This window comes from Saimiri boliviensis, chromosome 6 (assembly GCF_048565385.1).
Source record: "Saimiri boliviensis isolate mSaiBol1 chromosome 6, mSaiBol1.pri, whole genome shotgun sequence".
NCBI lineage: Eukaryota > Metazoa > Chordata > Mammalia > Primates > Cebidae > Saimiri > Saimiri boliviensis.
The window spans coordinates 35,965,605-35,991,869 of NC_133454.1; the positions used below are offsets into that span (position 1 = coordinate 35,965,605).

The 26,265-nt window shown below is 34.9% G+C and overlaps 1 protein-coding gene across 3 annotated transcripts in view; it reads left to right on the top strand.

Annotated features, from left to right (window-relative positions):
* CNTN5 (contactin 5) overlaps nt 1–26,265 on the top strand; it is a 1,375,758-nt gene that overhangs the window by 1,029,344 nt on the left and 320,149 nt on the right. For all 3 annotated transcript variants that reach the window (XM_074400462.1, XM_039471391.2, XM_074400463.1), the window contains one exon: nt 14,939–15,120. In XM_074400462.1, the coding sequence (XP_074256563.1) occupies nt 14,939–15,120 (182 nt within the window). The remainder of the gene's footprint in view (nt 1–14,938; nt 15,121–26,265) is intronic.

Consider the following 26,265-nt stretch of genomic DNA (forward strand, 5'->3'; position numbering starts at 1 on the left):
CCTAACCCAAAGCCTTGTCTTCTATGTTACTTTTTTTTTTTCTATTCGTACTGAATTCCTTTTCCTAGCTGATTTAATGAGAAGATGCAAAGAAATTAAGACTTTATTGCAGCCAAGAAAATGGTTAGGCAGAAGCCAGGAAGTCAATGGGTATACCACAGAAAATTAAGGAATTAAGAACTTAGGTAAATGGACAATAGTGATTTTAACTTCAGTCACAATGGTTTAAGATTGTGTGTTATTAGGTAAATAATTAAGGGCCAGCTATGTTTACACATTGTGGGCCCCAAAACACATACTAAGGTAGAAATGCTTTAAAGATTGGAAAAAGAAGAAAAAAAGGGCTACATCAGTAATTTTGTCTTTTAGCATGGAGAAAATATAAAAATCTTGATTTAAGAAAGTAGTATCAGGAAGCAGTTATCCTCACATGAAAGAATTAAGTTTTATTTTCAGTGAGACTTATCTACTGCTTTAACTATTTATGCATAGATTAGACAACTGGCAAAAAATGCAGGGCTGACAAAACTTAAAGTAAGGTGTTAGAAGTCATTTTCCCTCCAAAATGAGAATGGAAACCAGTGGTCATAGGGAAAACACAAGTGACCACCTAAATTCTTTTAGATATACATCTATTATTCCAAAAAAAAAAAAAAAATAAGAGTTCTGCTAAAAATCTGCTAGAGATGCCATTACACAAACCAATGGTAATTATAAAGTCTGATGATGACAAAATGAATTATAAAACAAATTTAAATGTTAAAATAAGATTTATTCAACCACCAAAATTGATATTTGAAGAAGGATGACAGCTATCTCTGAGAATACGTGAGCTGATATTTGAAAAATGATGACAGTTATCTCTGAGAATATATGAGAAATGAAAAGAGACATGAAACACTTTGGTTTATACTATTTTTGATGTAATATCTGATTAACAGAAAATATAATTATGAATCCAGCAACCAACTGGGGAACTAAAACAGTACCAAGAGTGACAATAATTTTGAAGCTAACTGCATAATATTTTTCAGTCCCATCTTTCTGTCTTCCCTCAAGAGGGAATCAACAGCCTGAAATACATGTTCATCAATTTTGTGATTTAAGATAGTATTTTATGACACATGCACATTTATTTTAGCATACATTCTTTATTTTTGCTTAATTTTTAACATAGCTAAGATTGTATTATGATGTGCATAGTCATTTTTTATTTGATTTTTTTCCTCAATCTTTATTTTTAAGATTGCTCCATGATGTTGAAGGTAGTTGTAATTTATTCATTTTATCTCATAGATAATCATCTAATGCATAAACACATAAAACAAATGTATTCATTCTTCTGTTACTAGACTTTGGAATGTTAACAGATTAATTTTTCCCCTATTGAAACAATTTTGGACTGCCACTAATAAGCATTGCAGGATAATTTGTCCCATATTAGGCCTCAAGTGTAGACTAATAAAATAAAACAAACGAGATATATGGAACATTTCTTCTCTTATATTGGATAACAGGCATTGCAGGAATGCAGTCCCCCAGAGAATGTTTACAAAGTGAACTTGACCATTATCCTAGTGTTTTTCCAGGAAAATTTTTACCAGAAACTGACCCAGAAAGGAGAAACTCAAGATGAGCATAATGTCACAGAGCTGAAAGGACAGAGAGGGAGAAGATCAATAAAACTGAAGTGACTGAAATTTATAGGGCCAGTAACAGAAATAGAAGAGTTACAAAAAAAAAAACAGCTTCTAGGCATCTGCATTGGGATCTCATTGAGTATTTGAACAAATACTAAGCTATGAATGCACAGAGTGGAAAACTAAGAAAAACTAGTAGAGAAGGAAAAAACTACAGAAGACCTGAAAACAAACAAACAAGAACTAAATACTGAACTGGGTTGGGAAATCTTCAAACTCCAGTTAACCAGAGAAATACAACTTCATTGAACACATGGTTCATTCAGTAGAGACTGAAAAAAAAAAAATCAGGCCATAGGAGTAGGGTTAATCTAACTAAAATAAAAACTACTCTAAACTCACCCTAAAAAAAGATTGCAAACAAGTTTCAGAAGGATTAAGCTAAACCACAAGTAAATTAGCTGCATGCCAGAAAATAATTGCCAGTGCTTAAAGGACAAAAACAAAATTCAGAGACCTGACCATGTGAAGCCCCTAATAAAAACTGCTAAAAATGTGAACACAACAAAAAGAATGTAAGAACTATAAACAGGAGATCAATGAAATCAGTTAATCAGTCAATAAAACATTCAAATCACTCAATACAACATTCCCTGAAATATCAGAAATGTTGCAATAAACAAAAAAAAATTTAAGACAGCTGTTATGAATACGGTTGGTCATTGTGATGGCTAATTTTAGATGTCAACTTGATTGGAATAAGGGATACCCAGATAACTTGTAAACCATAATTTTTGGCTTTATCTGTTACAGTATTTCTAGAAGAGATTGTCACTTGAATCAGTAGATTGAGTAAGGAAGAATTACCCTCATCAGTGTGAGCGGACATTATCTAATCCATTGAGGACACAGATAGAATTATTAAAAAGAGAAAAAGAGAGAGAAGGATGAATTTGTGCTGCTTTCTGGGGCTGGGACATCCATCTTCTCCTGCCCTCAGACATTAGAACTAAATTTTCTTGGGCCTTTAGACTTATGGACTTATATCAGTGGTCCCCAATTTCTCAAACCTTAAACTTTATTTAAAGTTACACCATCAGATACCCTGGTTCTTCTTTGGACTCTGACTGGGTTATATCAAAATCCTTCCTGGTTGTTCAGTTTGAAGATAGCATATTGTGGGACTTCTCAACCTCTATAATTGTGTGAGCCAATTCTCATAATAAATACATATATGTATAAATCTGTCTCTTGTTGGTTCTGTTTCTCTGGAGAATTCTAATGCAGTCATTTAAAGGAAAACATCAATATATTCAAGAGAGAAACAGAACTATCTTTAAATATAAAATTTTTAGAATAAAAAGATTGAAGTAAAAAAAATTGCTAGATTGGATTTATAGCAGATTAGACACTGCAGAAACAAAGAACAATGAATTTGAACATACAGCAATAGAAACTCTGTAAAGTATGATATATAAGGAGAAATGAAATGGAATTATAGCTATCGCTTAGCAGAACAATTAGTTATATAACATATAATAAGCTTTAGTCTCAGAAGAGACAGATAGACTGAAAAAAGTTTGAAGAATATAAATATATATTATCTATATTGTATAAAAACTTAACCCCATGAATCTCCAAAGCTCAATGAAATACAAGCAGGGTAAAACCAAAGAAAAATACAGGGAGATACAACATAATCTAATTGATGAAAAACAATTTAAGAGAATCTTAAACAGTTCACCTGGAGCTACATATCCAGTGCAAATATTCTTTAAAAAATTAAATAGATTTATTCTTTTTAAAACAAAAACTTTTTTAGCTAAAGTAATTCGCTGCAGTAGACAACAGTACAAGAAATGTTAAGGAAAATTATTTAGGTTGTAGGAAACGTACTACTGCTTAAAAACTCCACTCTTCACACACACAAAAAAACCCTCAAGAAATGTTTTTAAAATATATGTGTACATATAAAATGTATTTGCCATTTTTAATTCCTAATTTCAATTTCTACTTGTTTTGTAAAGAAGAAATATAATAATGAGTTAGAGGGTTTATAAAGCACGTAGAAATAATGTGTAGGATCACAATGGCACAAAGGGTAGGAAGGAGAACCTGTAAGTATAATATGGTCAGATACATATTGCAAACCTTACAATAGTAAAACACATAGCGCAGAAAACAAAAGGCTGTCTTAAACTAATATAAGACTAAAATAAAATATTAACAACTAATAAAAAAGAGAAAAATGATATAAAAACTTACAGGATAGACAGAAATGTATATTATCATGCTAGACTTAAACCCAACGACAGGTAATTATATTAAATGTAAATTCACAAACCAAACCAAAGACACACATTATCAAGGCTGGATTAAAAACAAGATCTTAAAACATACTGTCTTCAAGAAATCAACTTTAAAAATAATTGGTTTTTATATATGAATATACACGTGAAAAGCAAAAAGACTAAAAAGATATACCATGAAAATCCTCATCACAAGAAAGCTGAAGAGAGTAATTCAACATCAAAGTATACTGTACTAAGTGTTGCCTAAAGACAATAATGAACATTTTATAATAAGTTTAGCTTCGCAAGAAGACTTTCAAATTCAAAATATATATGCACGTAATAACAGAGCTTTAAAACGTATGAAGCAAAAGCTCACAGTATTTAAGAGGAAATTGACATTTCACAATAATAGTTGGAGATTTTAACACCCTTCTCTAGTAATTTATCATTTACAAGAACAGCAGGACAGAAAATCAGTAAATAACCTTCTTCTTCAGTAATTTATCAATTATAAGAAGAACAAGAAGACAGAAAATCAGTAAAGTACAGAAGACATGAACACAGCTATTAACCAACCTGACCTAATTGATGTTTAAAGAACTCTACCAACCAACAACAGAATACACTTATCTGCACATGGAATATTTACCAAGATAAATTATGTGTTGGGCCATAAAACAAGTCTTATTCTTAATAAAGGACTAACAATGAAGAGATTATGATCTATAATTGCAACAAAATTATGTATCAATAACAATATGTTTAAAAATCAAATATTTAGAAATTTAAAAAACATACATCCAAATAACAAAATAAGAAGAAATCATGAAAAGGAAGCAGAAAATATTATGAGCTAATTAACAATGAAAACACAATATGTGCTTGATACAGTTAAAGCAGTGCTTACAGGTAAATTTTTATCATTTAAAAGGGAAAATTCAAAACTTAATTATCTAACCTTCTACATTAAACAAATGGAAAACGAAATCAATTTAAGCTCAAAAAGAGTAAAAGAAAAAAGATTAAGTAGTAGATGTCAATAAAATTAAAAATGGACCTATAACATGGAAAAGTAAAACTCAGATTTCTTTTTTAGAAATACTAATAAAGAAATGCAAATCAAAACCATATTGAGATACCGTCTCACACCACTTAGAATGGTGATCATTAAAAAATCTGGAGACAACAGATGCTGGAGAGGATGTGGAGAAATAGGAACACTTTTACACTGTTGGTGAGAGTGTAAATTAGTTCAACCATTGTGGAAGACAATGTGGTGATTCCTCAAGGATCTTGAAATAGAAATTCCATTTGACCTAGCAATCCCATTACTGGTTGTATATCCAAAGGATTATAAATCGATCTATTATAAAGACACATGCACACATATGTTCATTGTGGCACTGTTCACAATATCAAAGACTTGCAACCAACCCAAATGCCCATCCATGATAGACTGGATAAAGAAAATGTGGTGCATATACACCATGGAATACTATACAGCCATTAAAAAGGATGATGTCCTTTGCAGGGACATGGATAAATCTGGAAACCATTATTCTCAGCAAACTAACACAAGAACAGAAAACCAAACATCACATGTTCTTATTCACAAGTGGGTGTTGCACAGTGAGAACACATGGACACAGGGAGAGGAACATCATACACTAGGATCTATTGGGGAGAGGGGGGGCAAGGGGAGGGACAGCAGGAGGTTAGGAGATTGGGGAAGGATACCATTAGGAAGAATACCTAATGTGGATGATGGGGGAATGGATGCAACAAACCACTGTGACATATGTATACCTATGGAACAGTCTTGCAAGATCTGTGCCTGTACCCTAGAATTTAAAGTAAAATAAAGACAAATAACAACAACAAAAAAATAATAAAACTTACACACATCAGAAATGAGATAAAATTCAAATAACCAGTATCAATCATGAAAGAGGAACTATCACTATATCTCTATCCTAAAACATTTAAAGTACAGGAAGGAAATGTAACTGACAACATTTAATTTCACAAGTAGGTCAAATAAACAAGATCCTTAAAAGAAATAATTTTTATAACTGGCCCAATAAGAAATAGAACATGAGAATTTTCGCATATCAATGAAATTAAATTTTTAAATAAAAACCTTCATATTACAAAAAAATTCAGGCCTGGTTAGTTTCACTGATGAATCCTATCAAACATGTAAAGAAGAAATTACCTAGCATACCCAACCAACTTGGATTTATCTCAGGAATGCAAAATTGTTTTAACTATTAAAAATCAATTTATATGATTTGTCACATGAATAGAGTAAAAGAAAATCTTACATTTGTTTTAGTAAATACAGAAAAAGCATATAACAAAATCAAATATGCATGATGAAACTGTCATATATGTAGGATTGTAGGGCAACTTTCTCATCTAGGAAAAAGGCACTTATAGAAAGTCAGTATTTAGCATCACAATGGTAAGAAACTAAATTATATCCCCTTTTTTTAATCTTATCAACACTTCTGTTCCACACTTAATGAGAGTCCTGATCAGTATAGTCAGGCTTTGGGATGGTAAAGGAAGGAATAAAACTGCCTCTGCTTGCAGATGGCATAAATGTGTATGTGTATTTTCAGGACTGTATAACAAAAGCCCTAAAATTAAAATTTAGGGATAAACTAAACAAAATGTGCACAAGACCTGTGCACTGATAACTGCATAACATTTCTGAGATAAATGAAAGAATATCAACTTAAATAAGGGGATATACTGTGTTCATGGAATACAAGACTCAGTAGTGTTTGCAAGTCAGTTCTCTCAAAATCGATATATGGATTAAACATAATTGAGTCAAAATCCCAGCATGCTTCTATTTCTGTAAAATTTAGCAACCTACTTCTGAAATTACATGAAATTCAAAGCACATGAAATAACCAAAGGTAGAAAAAGAAACAGCCTTGGAAGACTTACACTACTTAATTTCAAGATTTACTCAAGAATTATTCTAAAAGTAATGATAATCAAGAAAATGAGACTTTGGCATAAGGATAGGCTTACAGATTAATGGAACAGAATAAAGCTCAGAAATTTACCCACCTTATAAGGTCAATTAGTCCATCAAAAAATGCCAAGTAATTCAATAGGAAAAGGGTAATATTTTGAATAAGTAGTGCTGAAACATATAGATATCTCTGTTAAATAAATTGATCATGTAGCCTTATCATGTACCATAAACAGAAAATAAACTTAAATTGGATCATAGCATTAAATGTAAACTTTTGAAAGTTCTAGACCAATACCTAGAAAAAATATCTTCACTTTTTATTTTCTGTAGTTAGAAAATAAGAAAACAAAAAATCACTAAGAAAACAACAATAACAAGATTACAAGAACTTCATCAAAATTACAACCTGCATGTGTCAAAAGACAATGGTAAGAAAATAAAAAGGCAAACTCAGATTGGAAGAAAATATGTGCAATACGTATTTAAGGAAGAATTTGTATCTAGTATGAACTAATAATTCTTAGATTTAATGCTAGGCAGGAAAAATGGGATATAAAAATGAACCAAAGATTTGAATATACCAATGGCTAATAAAAACATGAAAAATAGCTCCAAATTGTTAGTCATCAGGCAATACAAATTGAAAACACACTTTGTATCACTACAGAACTACAAAAATGGCTAAAACCAAAATGATTGACAATACTAAGTATTTTCAAAGATGAAGAACAACTAGAAATTTCAGACATTGTTGATAGATGTGTTACATTATACAGCTACAATGGAAAAGTAGTCTGGCAGATACTTACACATTTGAGTACTTTTTTTGCCATACATTCTAGAATTTCTGGGCTTTTGCTTACCCAAAAGATTCAAAAATGTACTTTCACAAAATACTTGTACCAAGTTTTATTCATAATAGCCTAAAACTGAGAACAAACCAAATGTCCAACAGTCAGCAGGTGTCTGTATAAACAAATTATGGCATATCCATATAGTGATAAACTCCTCGGCAATTGAAAGGAATTAATTACTGATGTACATGACAACTTAAATGAATCTTATAACTCTTATATGGAGAGACAAAAGTCATATTCAAAATATTATGTACTGTATTATTCAATTTACATAAAAGTATAAAACTGTTTATTCCTAAATTATGGAAGTCAGATTATCGATTGCCTAGGAGATGGGTTAGATAATTGGGAAGAGACATGAGGAAGAACTTAAGGTTTAAAAAAATGTTCTATATCCTAATGATTCTGATTGTTCTCATGGTAAAGGCAATGGTCTGAGAGAGAGCAGCACAAAAGACTTAAAGCTACGTTATAATGGCCAAAGCAAGTCATAAGGCAAGCCATACTAAAAGCATGGGTTACTAGACTCCGTCTTCTAATACTAAGATGTGCAAAGTTACATGGCAAAGAATGTGAATACAGGCAGTGATGGAGAATTAAGACCAGTTTTTTAATTAATCTGCTATACTGACCAAGGTCCCGCATTTTGCATTCTTTCTATTCTGTTTTAATTGATTCTCGCAACAACCTAACCAGTATGTTCCTGAGCTTATCTGTTTCTTCTAATAATTCGATGAATGTAGCTCGTAATAATCAACACACATTTTTAACGTTCTATCTTGTAACTTCTTTTAGAAGCATTTCAGATTACCTTTCCAAGCTATCAAGGATGAGAGTTTTACCAAATGTTTTACCACTGCATAGCGTGAAACCTCCTCTCCTCATTCTCTGCTATGCATTCCTTTTTGTTTTCATCCTCACTGTTCTGGCAATTCCAAATGTTTACTGTCTTGTTAGATCAGTTACCCATTTCCATTTTCATGTACTAAGTTCTATGTTAGTAAGATAATGCTAGAAGGTACAAAACATAAACCCTAGAAAGTCTGGAGCTTAGCAAGGTATGTATTTATATCTCACTCATGTAACATGTGACAGAATGTTATTGGTTGGCATTGGCGAGGTAATAATTTTGTGCTTTCCTGCACATAGTCATTTAGAAACTGAGTCCTGCCATTTTCAACCTGCTACTTCCAAATTTGCTCTGGGTATTGATATCAAACTATCCATCAAAAGAAGAGTGAAGATTCATAGATTTTTTTAAAACAATGCTGCTATGCTATGCTTTATTGCTAGAAACCATCATAGCCATCGTTAAAAAAAAAAATGTAAACGTATGTGCAGGAGACGAAATTAAAAAAAAAAAAAATGGATTTGGGGAAGAGACAGGGTTTCCAGGCTTTGCTATATTCCTCATTTGTTTGGAAAACTATACTCTTTTTTTCCTGCCATTTTATTATTTTGTTATTAATTTCACTATTTATTTCTGAAATCAAAAGCTTATCAGTATCTTAATCACCTTCCTCTCCAAAATGAAAGAACTTGAGGACACATTAACTCATCATTACCTTCTTTTAATTACATGCTCTTCTTGGTCAGTATTTTGTGCTCTCCCTTTTTATATACTCACATTGTTTTTATTCCTGTTGTTATTACTATTGTTTGTATTTTTTCTTACCACTTCTTTATTGCATGTTTAACTTTCTTTCTGGAATGATTTTTCTTATTCTTGAAGTATGTATCCTTTAGTAATAGTTTATTGGTGAAAAACTGGTTCAATTGTTATAGATCTGTTATCCTTATCTCTTTTTGCACTCCTAAAGAAAAATTTAGAGGCCACAAAATTATAAGTTTATAGATTATTTTCCCCTCTCTCCCACTATATTGAAAATAATTGTTCCAGCACCTTTTCCTGCTTCCATTGCTGCTGTTGAAAAGCCAGTACATATGCTAATCATTGTTGTTTTATAAATTATCAGTCTTTATCTCTGGCTACTTTTAATATATGTCATTGGTGTTCTGTGCCTTTAGTCATGCTTTGTATATATTGTGTTTCTTGTGTTTATGGATTCATGTCCTTCATTTTAGGAAAATTTTATGCTGAATTCTTTTCAGATATTGCATAGTCTTCTCTCTTTTTCTCTCTCTCTTTTATCTTTCTTTCTGTGTCTATATCTATCTATTATCTTGGAGTGGATTTATGTTATACCCTCTGTCTTTTTACTACATATCTATTAACTGTTGCCTATATTTATATATTTTCTATCTCCTTTCCTCTGAGTGCCTAATTCTGTATATGAAGCTCTAATCTATCTACAACTTTTGGAAATATTCTTTTCACCTATGTGTAATTTGATGTATAACTCAGCCATTGAGTTTTATATTTATATGATTATATTTTTGTTTTTAAATTTCTATTTTATTTTTAATCTTCATATTTACTTTTGTCTTATCTTCCTTGATCATTTTTAATCCACGATTATTTTTACTACAATTTTATTGCTGTGAACATTCAATATGAAGTTATGTGCTATTCTGTATTTGTGATTCTGGGATAACTGAATATGAACAAAAAATTGAAGCAACAAAATCAAAAAGTAAAATTCCATTATTAAAATACACAGATTACCAAATATAGTTTTCCTGTCAAAAATTAACTCTAACCATTTGCCATTTAGAGGAAATCAGATTAAAATAAAGTGACATACCATGAAAAAAAAAAAACAACCTAAAAATAATAGGATAAATAGGTAAGGAGCATGAGATTAACAAAGTATTTTTTAAAGAGGTAATTTAAAGCAAAATATTACATTAGAAAGAGAGTCATTGTATTTGGTAAAGGAAAATTAAAACTATAAAAATAACTTTCATAAACATGTATTTTCAGAGAGAAAATTGATCAAAACACAAAATAAAACTTTTAGACATATAGGAAGATACTGGTAGTAATGATAATAATGAGAAATTAACACACCTATTGCAGTCTGAGAGATCAATTATGATGAAAATACAAAGGACAGAGAGAAGTGTTTCTGTGCAGTGGAGGGGTGAGTAAGCAAGCTCCAGGGCCCTCTTACTGCTTCCGGCAGACTACTTTGCATCTATTGATATGGATTGTTTTATTTTATTTTAGTGTACGAGGATTTCACAAGAGAGAAATTGTTCTAAAATTATTAAAAACACAAAAACAATATCTGAATGACCATTAACAAAATCTATTTAAAAGCTAATTTATGATCATCTATCATAAATAAAATACTTTTTTTTCATAACATGGAACTTGCACCAAAAATGAATTCTGTGTCTGACTACACAGATTGACTAAGCAGGTTCCAGAAAGTAGAAACTGTATCACTCTGTGTATCAATACATAGCATGTGTAGCTATACCTTTTATATAGCAGAAAAGATAGTCATATGATTTTATTATTAACCATGAATAATAATTATATTGATCATTCAACTCAAAAAGTTAAAGTATAATATAAATGCACTTGTTGCAAAAGAGGAATTAGTAAATTACAAAACAGAAACTCATGAATTAAAACAAATAACAAAAACTTAAAATGCTTGTTTTAAAGACCAATAAAACAGACAAACCTCTGACATAGCCAATCATTTAAAAATTATTATATCTAACATGTATTGGGTGCTTACAATTTGCCATGTGTTTTACTAAGTAATTTATTAATTTATAAGAATTTATCTTCATCTTCAAAATAGTATTTTTGACAATCATTCATTTATTTCATAAGCATTTATTAACAATATGCCAAACATTAGATGAGGCACTCAGGACATACTGCTAAACAAAATTCCCCTGCCCTAAAGAAATTTGCATTTTGGAGGAATAAATTCTCATTTTACAGGCGAGAAACAAAATTTAGAGAACTTACGTAAATTTCCTAAGGTCACATAGCATCTTTGTGTCCAAATTATATTTGAACCCAGGTTTCTCTGAATGCCCATGCTCCTAACCAATATGTAATGCTATCTCTGTGGGGGAAAATACAGAAAACACATATTCATATCATGTGAATTATAAAGAATATACAACAACCATCATTATATTATTGTAAAAGGTTTTTTGTTTTGTTTTTTTGGTTTTTGGTTTTTGGTTTTTTGCCTGCTTTTTGCCAGACACTTTCAATCTTTCAAGGTTTGCAACTACCCTCTGATGTAAGTAGTAATATTTCCACCTTATGTTACAATTGAGGAAACTAAAATGAAATGTTAAGTACCTTGTAGTGGCAGAGCTGCCTCTATACCCAATAAATCTGGCTGTGGAACCCACAATTAACTACTAGAATGTGTAACTACCTGAGATTAAGACTATTTTAAACTAAACAATTACTATTTGTAGAACTTGCTTTTAAAACGTTGAAATTATGAATGAGTTGATATTCTAGTGAAATGTGAATTGCCAAAGTTGGCATAACCAGAAATTTAAACAATACAGTCAAGGAAAATAAAGTCAAAAAAACTAACTTGACTGATGGTGGCAGACACAGGTAACTTTGTGAGAATCCTATAAGTATTTGAAGGCAAATATAATTTCCCTACAATTTAAGTTGATACAGAATATAGGAAACAGGAATATTGTGGTTTGTTTACCAATCACTCACATTATGGTACTGTATTTGTCAAAGCTATCTGTAAACAAACTATGAACTCACCAATGAATAAGCTCATAAACAACCTTAATAAGCTACAGACAATCTCACCTTAAATATGTGCAAAAATTATAGCATCTACTAAAATAATAATATGGCATAGTGGTATAAAAGATATTCCAAAATGTAAGGTTCATGCTTTCTGGATATTGAATACATGTGCCTATACCAACAAGCAAAAATTGCCAACTCCTTAATCCAGCAACTTCAGTTTTATGTTTTATTCAGAAGCAATAAAGCAGAAAGGTATTACAAGATAGATAAGAGTGTTTATCTTAATGTCATTTATAATAGAGAACACTGTTATCAATCCTACAGGAAAAATAAAAGAAAAATATCTTACACTTAACAATTATAATCCATGGTAGATAGTCACAAGAGACATAAGTAAGATACACAAAGCATTTTGTTATTTAAAAGAAAAAAATCTAGCTGGCTGCATAAATTAGGACTTTGCTGAAGAGGAGGCATTTAGGACAGGTCTCAAAGGATGAGTAGCATTTTAACAGATAGGACTGGAAACACAGAGGGATGTGTTTCTGGGTCAGGAAATCTGGAAAGAAGTAGTGAGAAATCAAACTGAAAAAGTCACCTGGGTCCAAAGCATGAAGTGCATTAAATAGAAATAGTACTAAATAAATCAGGGGAACAGAACTGAGAAGCCCGAAACAGATTCAAGTATGTAGGAACAAATTATATGACAAAAGCAACATTTTAGATATTGTGGGAAAAGGAGTTTTACTTATTTAATGATGCTGAAATAATTAGTTACATTCCCTATCTCATACCAATAAACAAATATTGTCTAGATGCATAAAAGATCCATAGAAAATGCCACCAAAAATACTTCAGAAAATACTGACAAGCTTAGGTTTATAGATAATTTTCTAAACAAGAAAAAAAAATCAGAAGTCAGGAAGGAAACTATAGACATGTTTCTTTTTTCCCAAAAATATTATTAAAATTGTGTTACAGGAACCGTCATAAGCTAATAGTACACTGGGGAAGAATAGTTCGATACCCCAAACACAAATAACTCTGAGAAATTAAAGAACACAAATAAGCAAATAAAAAGCTAGCAAAATAAGAAAAACAACATAAACAAGTCACTGAAATGCAGATGCAAATGGCCAGTAAAATTATGAAAAGATGTTCAACATCCTTAGCGTTTGGAAAATATTAAATAAGCAATAAAATATTTTTTAACCTATGAATACTAACAAAACTAAGCAGATTCATCAAATGCAATGCTGGCAAACCTCTAGGGAAACAGTATCACATATTACCAATAGGTAGGGAAAGTCCTACTACATTACTGAAAAACAATTTGACAGTACTTACTGAGATGAAAAATGTGCATGTCCTTTTATCTGTCACTCAGTTTTGTGAATGACTGCTAGAGAAAATACAATACTACATGAAATATGTGCAAGGTTGTTTATAGCAGGATTGATTTTTAGTGATTAAGAAAAGAAAAATCAGGCAGGGCATGGTGGCTCATACCTGTAATTGCAGCACTTTGGGAGGCCAAGGCAGGCAGATCATTTGAAGTCAGGATTTCGAAACCAGCCTTGCCAACATGGTGAAACCTCATCTTTATTAAAAATATAAAAATTACCTGGGCATGATGGCAGTGTGCTTGTAGTCCCAGCTACCCAGGAGGCAGAGGCAGGAGAATTGCTTCAACCTGGTAGGCAGAGGTTGCAGTGACCTGAGATCACACCACTGCACTCCAGCCTCACCAACAGAGCGAGACTCTGTCACAAAAAATAAAAAATAAAACTAAAAAATTGTAAAAAAAAAAAAGAAACAGAAAAATACTGCTGCTGTGTTCAATGTTTACCTACAAGACGACAGTTGATTAAAGCTGGTACATCTTTACAATGAAATAATATGCAACTATTAAGCAGAATAAGCCAGGCAAATATTAACTGAATATGATCTTTTAATAATAAAATAGCAAATATACAAAATTTATATTTTAAAAATAACAAAACAAAAATAACTCATTATATGTGTGAACATATGCTTCATGGAGATTAAGTGGGAGATTATGTGTACATTGTATTTGCTATTTGGCAAGAAAATAAGATTTGCAGGGTTGGTGGCAGGAAAAGTGTTTAGTTTACTTCATTCATAACCCTTTTGTTTGACTCACTGCAATAAGCACCTATTAGTAGTTTTGCCAAATTACTCATCATTTACAAAAATATATTGTTTTTGAAAATAAATCATAATTGGTTACAATTGTATTGTCTTTGAATTACTTTCCTGAAATATGAAAGAAAAGGAAACTATCTTTGTATAATCTAACTACTTACCAGACAACCCACATGGAAAGTGAAGTATATCAACCAGCACATGGTCCTTAATTGTGATTATATTTTATTGCACTCAGCCTATTAAGTGCTTAAATTACCAGATAGCTGAATCTGTGTTCCTAACAGTGGAAAGTATATTAACAGTATTTTTGTTCCCTATCGTAGCCCTGTTCCAACAATCACATGGATGAAGGTTAATGGTTATATTCCTAGTAAGGCACGTCTGCGGAAGTCTCAGGCAGTGCTGGAAATACCGAATGTACAACTGGATGATGCAGGCATTTATGAATGCAGAGCTGAAAACTCACGTGGAAAAAATTCCTTTCGTGGACAATTGCAAGTATACAGTAAGTGTTTTCAGCGAAGCATGATTGCTCTAGTCCCAAAAGTGAAAGTGAAAGTGGAAATTAACTATTGTTTGTTAAATACATAATAACCAAATAATAATTCATAATCATACTTCTTTGGTATGTTAAGGCATCATGTAAAGTTACGCCACACAAAGGCATGTTTTAAATTATAAATGAATGGGGAATTCTCAGTGTCTTTGTATAGCATACAGAATTTATGTCCTTAAAAATGAGCTATTTTCCTGGCACCAGCACTATCCTCTGGTAAGTTAAAAATCTTACAAAGCTTATTACCTTATTCTAGAACTTGGCCAGAATCAGAGTCTTCAATCTAGTATCCATCAACCAAATCCTTCCCAGGTGCCATTTTTTGTAAATGATGTTTGAACAAAGTCACACCCACTTGTTAACATATCACCTGTGTCAGTTTTTGCCTCGAAATGGCAGAATTAAATACAGAGACCAGCTGACTTACAAAGGCTCAAATATTTGCTGTTGGGCATTTTTAAGAATAAGTTTACTGACATGTGGTCTAAATTAATATATCTGTATGATAAATAAGCCCCTACAGCCTGCAAGTGTTTATATTGTCCCAAAAGGCCAGTCAACCAGGTTATGTCTAAGAATCAGAAAAATCTTTTTCAAAAGTTGTTATATTCTCACCTTCTGAAGTTAAAAGCTGTTTGCACTTTTCATATTTGACTTACAATATATGTAACGGGCAAGTTAGGGTATTCTCATTTTTAGATGAAGTCGCTAAAAAAAGGAAGCAATAGGCTAGAGCATTTATATAAGCAAATACAGATGCTTCGAATAGACAGTTTTCCAAATTTCATGTTGGCTGATTCCTCCAGGAAACCATGACTCTCCCTGTATCTCAAGATCAGTTCTAAAAGCTTGATGCCCTTTACAGGAACTCCTAAAAAGTATTTTAAAATATTAATATCTGAATTCAGCCAGTCTTTCTTCATCTTTAACAACTCCTTTAGGAATTTAGCACTCTAACCAAATTGATTATGCATAGCACATTTTTATACATTCATTCATTGATAAAGTTAATGTTTGTTAAGTGCCTCCTACTGTTCCACATGCTAGCAATAGAGCCTTGAAGTAACTCATGATCCGCTGGACTAGATCAAAACCAAACCCTACACTAGAGTGGAGCATTCTGTGTGCAGTGATAAGGGCATGTGAAAGGACTATGGGAATACAGAGTCACCTGCATTCTACTCAGAGAAGTCAGGGAAAGTTTTAGAGAGGATAGGTAAAAGCTAAACAGGGGAACACATCCTGGAAGAAAAGGACATAGCCATTTGCAAATTTCTACAGTTGAAATATTAGCACTGGTTTGATTGTTTTTAGGCCATGAATATTGTATTTGGGTGAAATCCACAAAGTTTATAACCGTTCATAATTCCTTATACAGATCATGAAGACGGTTCTCTAGTCATAGAGGGGAAAAAAAGTTGTGTACCCCAATGGAGCAAAGATTACTGTTAAAAACGGTGATTTTATTCTCACAGCAACAGTTCCAAGTATCACCATCCCTCTGTTCAGATAAAAATCTGACACTGAAAGACACGTGTTCGACCAGAACTTTACTACTGAAAGTCACAAATAATGTAAAGCATGCTTGTTACTCTGAAGGCTGTCAGAGGAAAATACCATTTCTCTGTGTTCTGAAGAATGGCCCTCACCTAAATAGAATTAGATTGTGTGTTCTGGCTCTTATATAGTACAACTCTCCCTTCTCCTCCCTTAACCCTGGCTACTTAATTCATAGATAATGATGACTGTTGCCAGAAATGTAAGTAAATAAATAACTAAATAAGAAAATGCTTTCACTCCATATTACTGGTGTGCATTTTAGTGAAAAAGTGCTACTGAAACAGCCTGGGCCATCCTTGCCATGCACTGTAGGCCAGCTGGGAAAAGACATACCTGCTCAAAGTGTGCATCACTTTAAATAGAAAAAAAAAAAAAAAAAAAAAAACACACACACACATCTAGATTGTTCCTTAGAGAAACTGGGCCACCTTGGCCCAGTTAGCTACTTGGCATATATTTGTGACAGGTGGGGAAGATATCTTGAGAGCATGTGAACTATTACTTTAGCCCATGTTTAGGGTGGCTTCCTACCAACCTCTATCAGGAGTCCATATACCTTGCTTTGCCCTAGAAAATCCCACTTTGCATCTGTTGCCCTGGGACAATTATGAACAGTGTCCTATTTCACTTCTAAAAGTATCTCAGCGGCCAGGTGCAATGGCTCAGACCTGAAATTCTAGCACGTTGGGAGGCCGTGGCAGCTGAAACTGTCGCTAAAAAAAAAATACAAAAAATTATCTCAGGATAGTGGTGCGCTCCTGTTGCCCCAAATACTCTGGAGGCTGAGGTGGGAGAGTCACCTGAGCCTAGAAAGTCAACATGACCATGAGCCAGCCCGGTGAGACCCTGTCTCAAAAAATATTACACATAAAAACTAAAAGTGTCTCAGTTATCTTGTATTCATCCAACTTTTGTACTTTTAAAACTGTCATGTTTGACATGAGGGCTTTCCTCCCCATCAAACTCTGTAAAATGTAGATAGGATCTTGGTCCTCATTTCCACCTGACTGGCAGTAGATATGGATAGCATGATGAATGGATGTTTGACTGTCTGCATGGTTTATATTTAGAATCTTCTCTCAATAAAATGAATTAAGCTCTGTAATTGGGGCTCTATCTGTTAGAAGTAGAAGCTACCCTTTTTATCCAAGTGGTCAATATACACAGAGTACTGAAAACATGATCTTTCCTGTGACAAAGATTTTTCTTGAAAGTGCAATTGCAGGATTGCTTATGCTTAGATATTAGTTTTAAAATATGAACCGGGGATAGTCCCTTTTTCTGGTGAATGCATCATAAAAGTGAGTGCTATATAAATGATAGACATAAATTTAGCCACATATTTTACCGTTTTTAACACGGTGTCTACACTGTAAATATAAAGCAACAAATGATACAACATAAAGAAATCCATGGTAGTTAAATATATTAAAATTAAGGTACATTTACATGTCTAATATAAAATAAATAGGTCTTAAAAATAACACTCATAAAGAAATAAAACTAGCAAAAATTAAAATATAAAATTTTGGAAATAATTCAAACCTTAGAATAATCTGCATAAATATTCCACTTAGTATACCTTTCTTTTTTTTTTTCTTTTTTTTTTTTTATTGCATTTTAGGTTTTGGGGTACATGTGATGAACATGCAAGATTGTTGCATAGGTACACACATGGCAGTGTGCTTTGCTGCCTTCCGTCCCCTCACCTGTGTCTGTCATTTCTCCCCATGCTATCTTTTCCCACCTCCCCACCCCCCTCCCCTCCCCCATTTCCCCCCAACGGATCCCAGTGTGTAGTGCTCCCCTCCCTGTGTCCATGTGTTCTCATTGTTCAACACCCGCCTATGAGCGAGAATATATGGTGTTTGATTTTCTGCTCTTGTGTCAGTTTGCTGAGAATAATGGTTTCCAGGTTCATCCATGTCCCTACAAAGGACGTGAACTCATCGTTTTTGATGGCTGCATAATATTCCATGGTGTATATGTACCACGTTTTCCCTATCCAGTCTATCATCGTTGGGCATTTGGGTTGGTTCCAGGTCTTTGCTATTGTAAACAGTGCTGCAATGAACATTCGTGTGCACGTGTCCTTGTAGTAGAATGATTTATAATCCTTTGGATATATACCCAGTAATGGGATTGCTGGGTCAAATGGGATTTCTATTTTTAGGTCCTTGAGGAATCGCCACACTGTCTTCCACAATGGTTGAATTAATTTACATTCCCACCAACAGTGTAAAAGTGTTCCTATTTCTCCACATCCTCTCCAGCATCTGTTGTTTCCCGATTTTTTAATGATCGCCATTCTAACTGGTGTGAGATGGTATCTCAATGTGGTTTTGATTTGCATTTCTCTGATGACCAGTGATGATGAGCATTTTTTCATATGTTTGTTGGCCTCCCGTATGTCTTCTTTTGTAAAGTATCTGTTCATATCCTTTGCCCATTTTTGAATGGGCTTGTTTGCTTTTTTCTTGTAGATCTGCTTTAGTTCTTTGTAAATTCTGGATATCAGCCCCTTGTCAGATGGGTAGGCTGCAAAAATTTTTTCCCATTCTGTTGGTTGCCGATTCACTCTGCTGACTGTTTCTTTTGCCGTGCAGAAGCTGTGGAGTTTGATTAGGTCCCATTTGTCTATTTTGGCTTTTGTTGCCATTGCTTTTGGCGTTTTGGTCATGAAGTCCTTGCCTACACCTATGTCCTGAATGGTTTTGCCTAGATTTTCTTCTAAGGTTTTTATGGTATTAGGTCTGATGTTTAAGTCTTTAATCCATCTGGAGTTAATTTTGGTGTAAGGTGTCAGGAAGGGGTCCTGTTTCTGCTTTCTGCACATGGCTAGCCAGTTTTCCCAACACCATTTATTAAACAGGGAGTCCTTTCCCCATTGCTTGTTTTTGTCAGGTTTGTCGAAGATCAGATGGTTGTGGGTATGTTGTATTTCCTGTGAGGCCTCTGTTCTGTTCCATTGGTCTATATCTCTGTTTTGGTACCAGTACCATGCTGTTTTGATTACTGTAGCCTTGTAGTATAGTTTGAAGTCCGGTAGTGTGATGCCTCCTGCTTTGTTCTTTTTGCTTAGAATTGACTTGGCTATGCGGGCTCTCTTTTGGTTCCATATGAAGTTTAAGGTGTTTTTTTCCAGTTCTGTGAAGAAGGTCCTTGGTAGCTTGATGGGAATAGCGTTGAATCTGTAAATTACTTTGGGCAGTATGGCCATTTTCACGATGTTGATTCTTCCTAACCATGAACATGGAATGTTTCTCCATCTGTTTGTATCCTCTCTTATTTCGTTGAGCAATGGCTTGTAGTTCTCCTTGAAGAGGTCCTTTACGTTCCTTGTTAGTTGTATTCCTAGGTACTTTATTCTCTTTGTAGCAATTGTGAATGGCAGTTCATTCTTGATTTGGCTCTCTTGAAGTCTATTACTGGTGTATAGGAATGCTTGTGATTTTTGCATGTTGGTTTTGTATCCTGAGACTTTGCTGAAGTTGTTGATCAGTTTCAGGAGATTTTGGGCTGAGATGATGGGGTCTTCCAGATATACAATCATGTCATCTGCAAATAGAGACAATTTGATTTCCTCCTTTCCAATTTGGATACCCTTTATTTCTTTTTCTTGCCTGATTGCTCTGGCTAAAACTTCCAGTACTATATTGAATAGGAGTGGTGAGAGAGGGCATCCTTGTCTAGTGCCAGATTTCAAAGGGAATGCTTCCAGTTTTTGCCCATTCAGTATGATATTGGCTGTTGGTTTGTCGTAAATAGCTTTTATTGTTTTGAGATACGTTCCGTCAATACCTAGTTTATTGAAGGTTTTTAGCATAAAGGGTTGTTGAATTTTGTCAAAAGCCTTCTCTGCATCAATCGAGATAATCATGTGGTTTTTGTCTTTGGTTCTGTTTATGTGGTGGATTACGTTTATGGACTTGCGTATGTTGAACCAGCCTTGCATCCCCGGGATGAATCCTACTTGATCATGGTGGATGAGCTTTTTGATATGCTGTTGCAATCGGTTTGCCAGTATTTTATTGAAGATTTTTGCATCTATGTTCATCATGGATATTGGCCTGAAATTTTCTTTTCTTGTTGAGTCTCTGCCGGGTTTTGGTATCAGTATGATGTTTGTCTCGTAAAATGATTTGGGAAGGATTCCCTCTTTTTGGATTGTCTGGAATAGTTTCAGAAGGAATGGTACCAGCTCCTCCTTGTATGTCTGGTAGAATTCAGCTGTGAACCCATCTGGACCTGGGCTTTTTTTGGGTGGTAGGCTCTTTATTGCTGCCTCGACTTCAGACCATGTTATTGGTCTATTCAGGGTTTCGGCTTCTTCCAGGTTTAGGCTTGGGAGGTTGCAGGTGTCCAGGAATTTATCCATTTCTTCCAGGTTTACTAGTTTATGTGCATAGAGTTGTTTGTAATAATCTCTGATGATGGTTTGGATTTCTGTGGAATCTGTGGTGATATCCCCTTTATCGTTTTTTATTGCATCAATTTGGTTATTCTCTCTTTTCTTTTTTATTAATCTGGCTAGTGGTCTGTCTATTTTGTTGATCTTTTCAAAAAACCAGCTCCTGGATTTATTGATTTTTTGAAGAGTTTTTTGTGTCTCTATTTCCTTCAGTTCTGCCCTGATCTTAGTTATTTCCTGTCTTCTGCTAGGTTTTGAGTTTTTTTGATCTTGCTCCTCTAGCTCTTTCAATTTTGATGATAGGGTGTCAATTTTAGATCTCTCCTTTCTTCTCATGTGGGCACTCATTGCTATATATTTTCCTCTGGAGACTGCTTTAAATGTGTCCCAGAGATTCTGGTATGTTGTGTCTTCGTTCTCATTGGTTTCGAAGAACATCTTTATTTCTGCCTTCATTTCATTGTTTATCCAGTCAACATTCAAGAGCAAGTTGTTCAGTTTCCATGAAGCTGTGCGGCTCTGAGTTAGTTTCTGCATTCTGAGTTCTAACTCGATTGCACTGTGGTCTGAGATACTGTTTGTTATGATTTCTGTTCTTTTGCATTTGCTGAGGAGTGATTTATTGCCAATTATGTGGTCAATTTTAGAGTAGGTGTGATGTGGTGCTGAGAAGAATGTATATTCTGTGGATTTGGGGTGGAGAGTTCTGTAAATGTCTATTAGGTTTGCTTGTTCCAGGTCTGTATTCAGGTCCTGGATATCCTTGTTGATTTTCTGTCTGGTTGATCTGTCTAATATTGACAATGGGGTGTTAAAGTCTCCCACTATTATTGTGTGGGAGTCTAAGTCTCTTTGTAAGTCATTAAGAACTTGCCTTATGTATCTGGGTGCTCCTGTATTGGGTGCGTATATATTTAGGATCGTTAGCTCTTCTTGTTGCATTGATCCTTTTACCATTATGTAATGTCCTTCTTTGTCTCTTTTTATCTTTGTTGCTTTAAAGTCTATTTTATCAGAGATGAGAATTGCAACTCCTGCCTTTTTTTGCTCTCCATTTGCTTGGTAGATCTTCCTCCATCCCTTTATTTTGAGCCTTTGTGTATCCTTGCATGTAAGATGGGTTTCCTGGATACAGCACACTGATGGGTTTTGGCTTTTTATCCAATTTGCCAGTCTGTGTCTTTTGATTGGGGCATTTAGTCCATTGACATTTAGGGATAGTATTGTTATGTGTGAATTTGATGCTGTCATTTTGATGCTACCTGGCTGTTTTGTTGGTTAGTTGATGCAGATTCTTGATTGTGTTGATGCTTTTTTACCATTTGGTGTGTTTTTGGAGTGGCTGGTACTGGTTGTTCCTTTACATGTGTAGAGCCTCTTTCAGGAGTTCTTGTAGAGCAGGTTTGGTGGTGATGAAATCTCTGAGTGCTTGCTTGTTCACAAAGGATTTTATTTTTCCTTCACTGATGAAGCTTAGTTTGGCTGGATAGGAGATTCTGGGTTGAAAGTTCTTTTCTTTGAGGATGTTGAATATTGGCCCCCAATCTCTTCTGGCTTGTAGGGTTTCTGCTGAGAGATCTGCTGTGAGTCTAATGGGCTTCCCTTTGTGGGTAACCCGACCTTTCTCTCTGGCTGCCCTTAGGATTTTCTCTTTCATTTCAACCCTGGTGAATCTGACGATTATGTGCCTTGGGGTTGCTCTTCTTGAGGAATATCTTTGTGGTGTTCTCTGTATTTCCTGGATTTGAATATTGGTCTGCCTTGCTAGGTTAGGGAAGTTTTCCTGGATAATATCCTGAAGAGTATTTTCCAGCTTGGATTCATTCTCTTCATCACATTCAGGTACACCTATCAGACGTAGATTAGGTCTTTTCACATAGTCCTACATTTCTTGAAGATTTTGTTCATTCCTTTTTGCGCTTTTTTCTCTGTTCTTGCCTTCTCTTTTTATTTCATTGAGTTGATCTTCGACCTCTGATATCCTTTCTTCTGCTTGGTCAATTCGGCTGTTGAAGCTTGTGCATGCTTCACGAAGTTCTCGTGTTGCGTTTTTCAGCTCCATCAATTCATTTATACTCCTCTCTATGCTGTCCATTCTCGTCAGCAGTTCTTCCAATCTTTTTTCAAGGTTCCTATTTTCTTTGCGATGGGTTAGAACATGTTCTTTTAGTTCATTGTAGTTTCTTACTACCCACCTTCTGAAGTCTGATTCTGTCATTTCATCACCCTCCTTCTCCATCCGGTCTGGTTCCCTTGCTGGTTAGGAGTTGTGATCCCTTTTAGGAGGAGAGGTGTTCTGGTTTCGGGAGTTTTCATCCTTTTTCCGCTGGGTTCTTCCCATTTTTGTGGGTTTATCCACCTGTTGTCTGTCTCTGTCCCAGGGAGTTGGAGCTTTATGAGTTTCCCTTGCACTACTGCCTTTTTTGATTTTTCTTTCAGGTCTGACCTGCCCAGCTAGCAGCACGCTTAGCCACTGCCTGCCCGCAGGGGCTTTGCTGAGCTGCTGTGGGCTCCGCCCAGCTGCCCTGGGCTCTTCCCTGTAGTCCTTTTTATAAGGGCTTAGTTAGGACTGTCTCGGCAATGGTGGCCCCGCCTCTGTTACGGCGGACTCTCTCTGTTGTGGCAGGTTGCCTCGGCAACGGCGGGTTGCCTCGGCAACAGCAGCCTGCCTCCATAGCGGTGGAGAGTCTCAGTAATGGCGGAAACCCCTCCCCCACGGAGCCGGACCGTCCCGGTTCAGCTGTGCTTGGTTTGAAGGGTGTTGTTGGGGGTGGAGGGGTGGGACCAACCGAGCCTGATCACCTGGCTCCCTGACTCAGAGTCTTTTCTTTTAAGTTGAACGACCCCGCGTTCCGGTCGCTTGTTGAAAAGGCGCCGGGATCTCCCGTGCTGCGACTCACGGAGTCGGCTGGAACTGCGGCGCCGGCTCCTGGCGGATTTTTTGCCTAGGAATCTCCTGGCCTGGCTCGCTATTTCAGATGAATGGGCTATTCTGGCGTCTCAGGGCTCTGCTCGCCAGCTAAGAGGGCTCCCAGACCAGTGGCTTTTGTACGGAGAACCGCAGCAACAGGGAGTGGTCACAGCAGCCGCGCGGGTGGAATCAGCCCCGCAGGGGCCAAAACAGCCGCACCGGCTGGGACTGCGACGCTGGCGACCCCTCTGCCTGGGTATCTCCTGGTCTGTGGGCAATAAGAGTTCGTCTGGAAATGCGGCGTCCACTCACCCTCTGCACTTTCACTGGGAGCTGAAGTCCTGAGCTGTTCTTAGGCGGCCATCTTCCCAGCATTCCACCTTTCTTGATAATAGGATTTTCATGGGCTAAGTCATTTCTTTGGTTATTTCTGTTCCCTCTAGATTCTGATGATTGACTAAAAGAGCTGGTTTTGACTCATCATACACAATTTTGTTTTTATATTTCTAATAAAAGTGGAACTCTTGCTTGGTAAAGTGCTCAGTTAAAAAGAAAAAGAATGAAAAAATGACCAAAGAAATGAAGAACAAAGTAAGGAGGGAAGGGGTAATTGAGGGGTAAAAGATGGAGGCAGGAAAAACAAACATCATTTAAGCAGTTTTATATTTTAAGGAGTTCTTGAAATGGGAAATATTTTATGTACAAAAAAATCTTATTATATAAAGATGTGCGACCTGTGAGTTTAAATATGTATCATGTGCCCCACCAACTAGTAATTTGTCACTCTATAAAGACAGTCGCTGTGATCTCTAGACAGTTTATATTTGCTATTTTGACTAGGATTTTATCAGTATTAAAATACACCTGTAACCAGAATGCTTAGAAGAAAAGCAGGTTGCACTGTACTAAATATCCAGTAAAGGAATACAGTTTCATTTTCAGTGTAGAGTGCTGTAATAGATTTCCTTATCTTCATAAAATCTCTAGAAGGTATCCTCACAAATGTTAATGACTTCTGTCATCTGTTATTTGATAGTAAGCTCTTTCAAAACAGGCTACTTTTTGTGTTTCTTAATTTTTTTATCTAGCACTATGAATTCTGTTCAGCACACAATGGATATTTTTATTATGATTCTATACTGTTATAAAGATTAATGCTTAGGTATGCATATCATTTTACAATGTCCACTATGAAAAATAGTTGAGAGTCAGGAAAGACTAAGGAACTAATGAAAGGAACTAACAATTACCAAGAGCTTATCTTCTAGACACTACTATACTATGAGGTGCTTTACATACACTAACTCGCAATAACTCTTAGGTATTAGGACTCCCACTGGACAGAGGTGAACCTAAGCCTCAAAATACTAAGGAACTTGTTACCCCAGGACCCATTAATAACAAATAGTAGAAACCGAATCCAGCTTAAACTGGCAGGGACACCAGAATTCAGCTCCCACCTCCATCCCCAAGTATAGCATGCTACTTCTCAGTGAGACAATGAGAACCTGAGTTAAGGCATGAGATAAGAATGGAATGGAGAGCAGGTAAGTTCTGCTTACTGTATACTATACTTAACGTTTTATTAATGATATAGAAAACTGTGCGATATGTGAATATCCTTGCCATTCGTTTTTATTTGTTTTCCCTTTCTTCAAAACACTGTTTATCTATGTTAGGCATGATCCTGAAAGATGTTTTGGCTATTAAAATATATTAAAGATTTACTCCAGGAAATCTCATAAAATTGTAGATTCCTGGTTAGTAATTTTCTACCCAAAGACAGTTTTCAATCCTGTTTTTTGGAGAAAATTTTCTTGTCTTGAATTCTACTGTTACTATAAAAATGATGCCAATATGTATATTCACAGTTGCCAGAAATCAAACTTGAACATTACACATGGGCAATGGATTGGTGGGGGGAAATAATCAATATATATTTTCTTCTGTCATCATAGTAGCTCACTGAAACAGGAATTACCATGTATAGCTTACAACTGAGACTCATTACCGTTAAATAACTCATTCTTAGCCATGTAATAGAGCAAGGGCATGGTAGTACTAGAATTTGAACCCATATTCACCCCTTACTGTATAATCTCTCCATTATAACACATTACCTCTCATTGGCCCACAGCTGAGAGTCATAATATTGAAAGTGATCTATGCAGATAAAATATGTTGACTCCTCAATACCTAAGAGTTCAGAAGC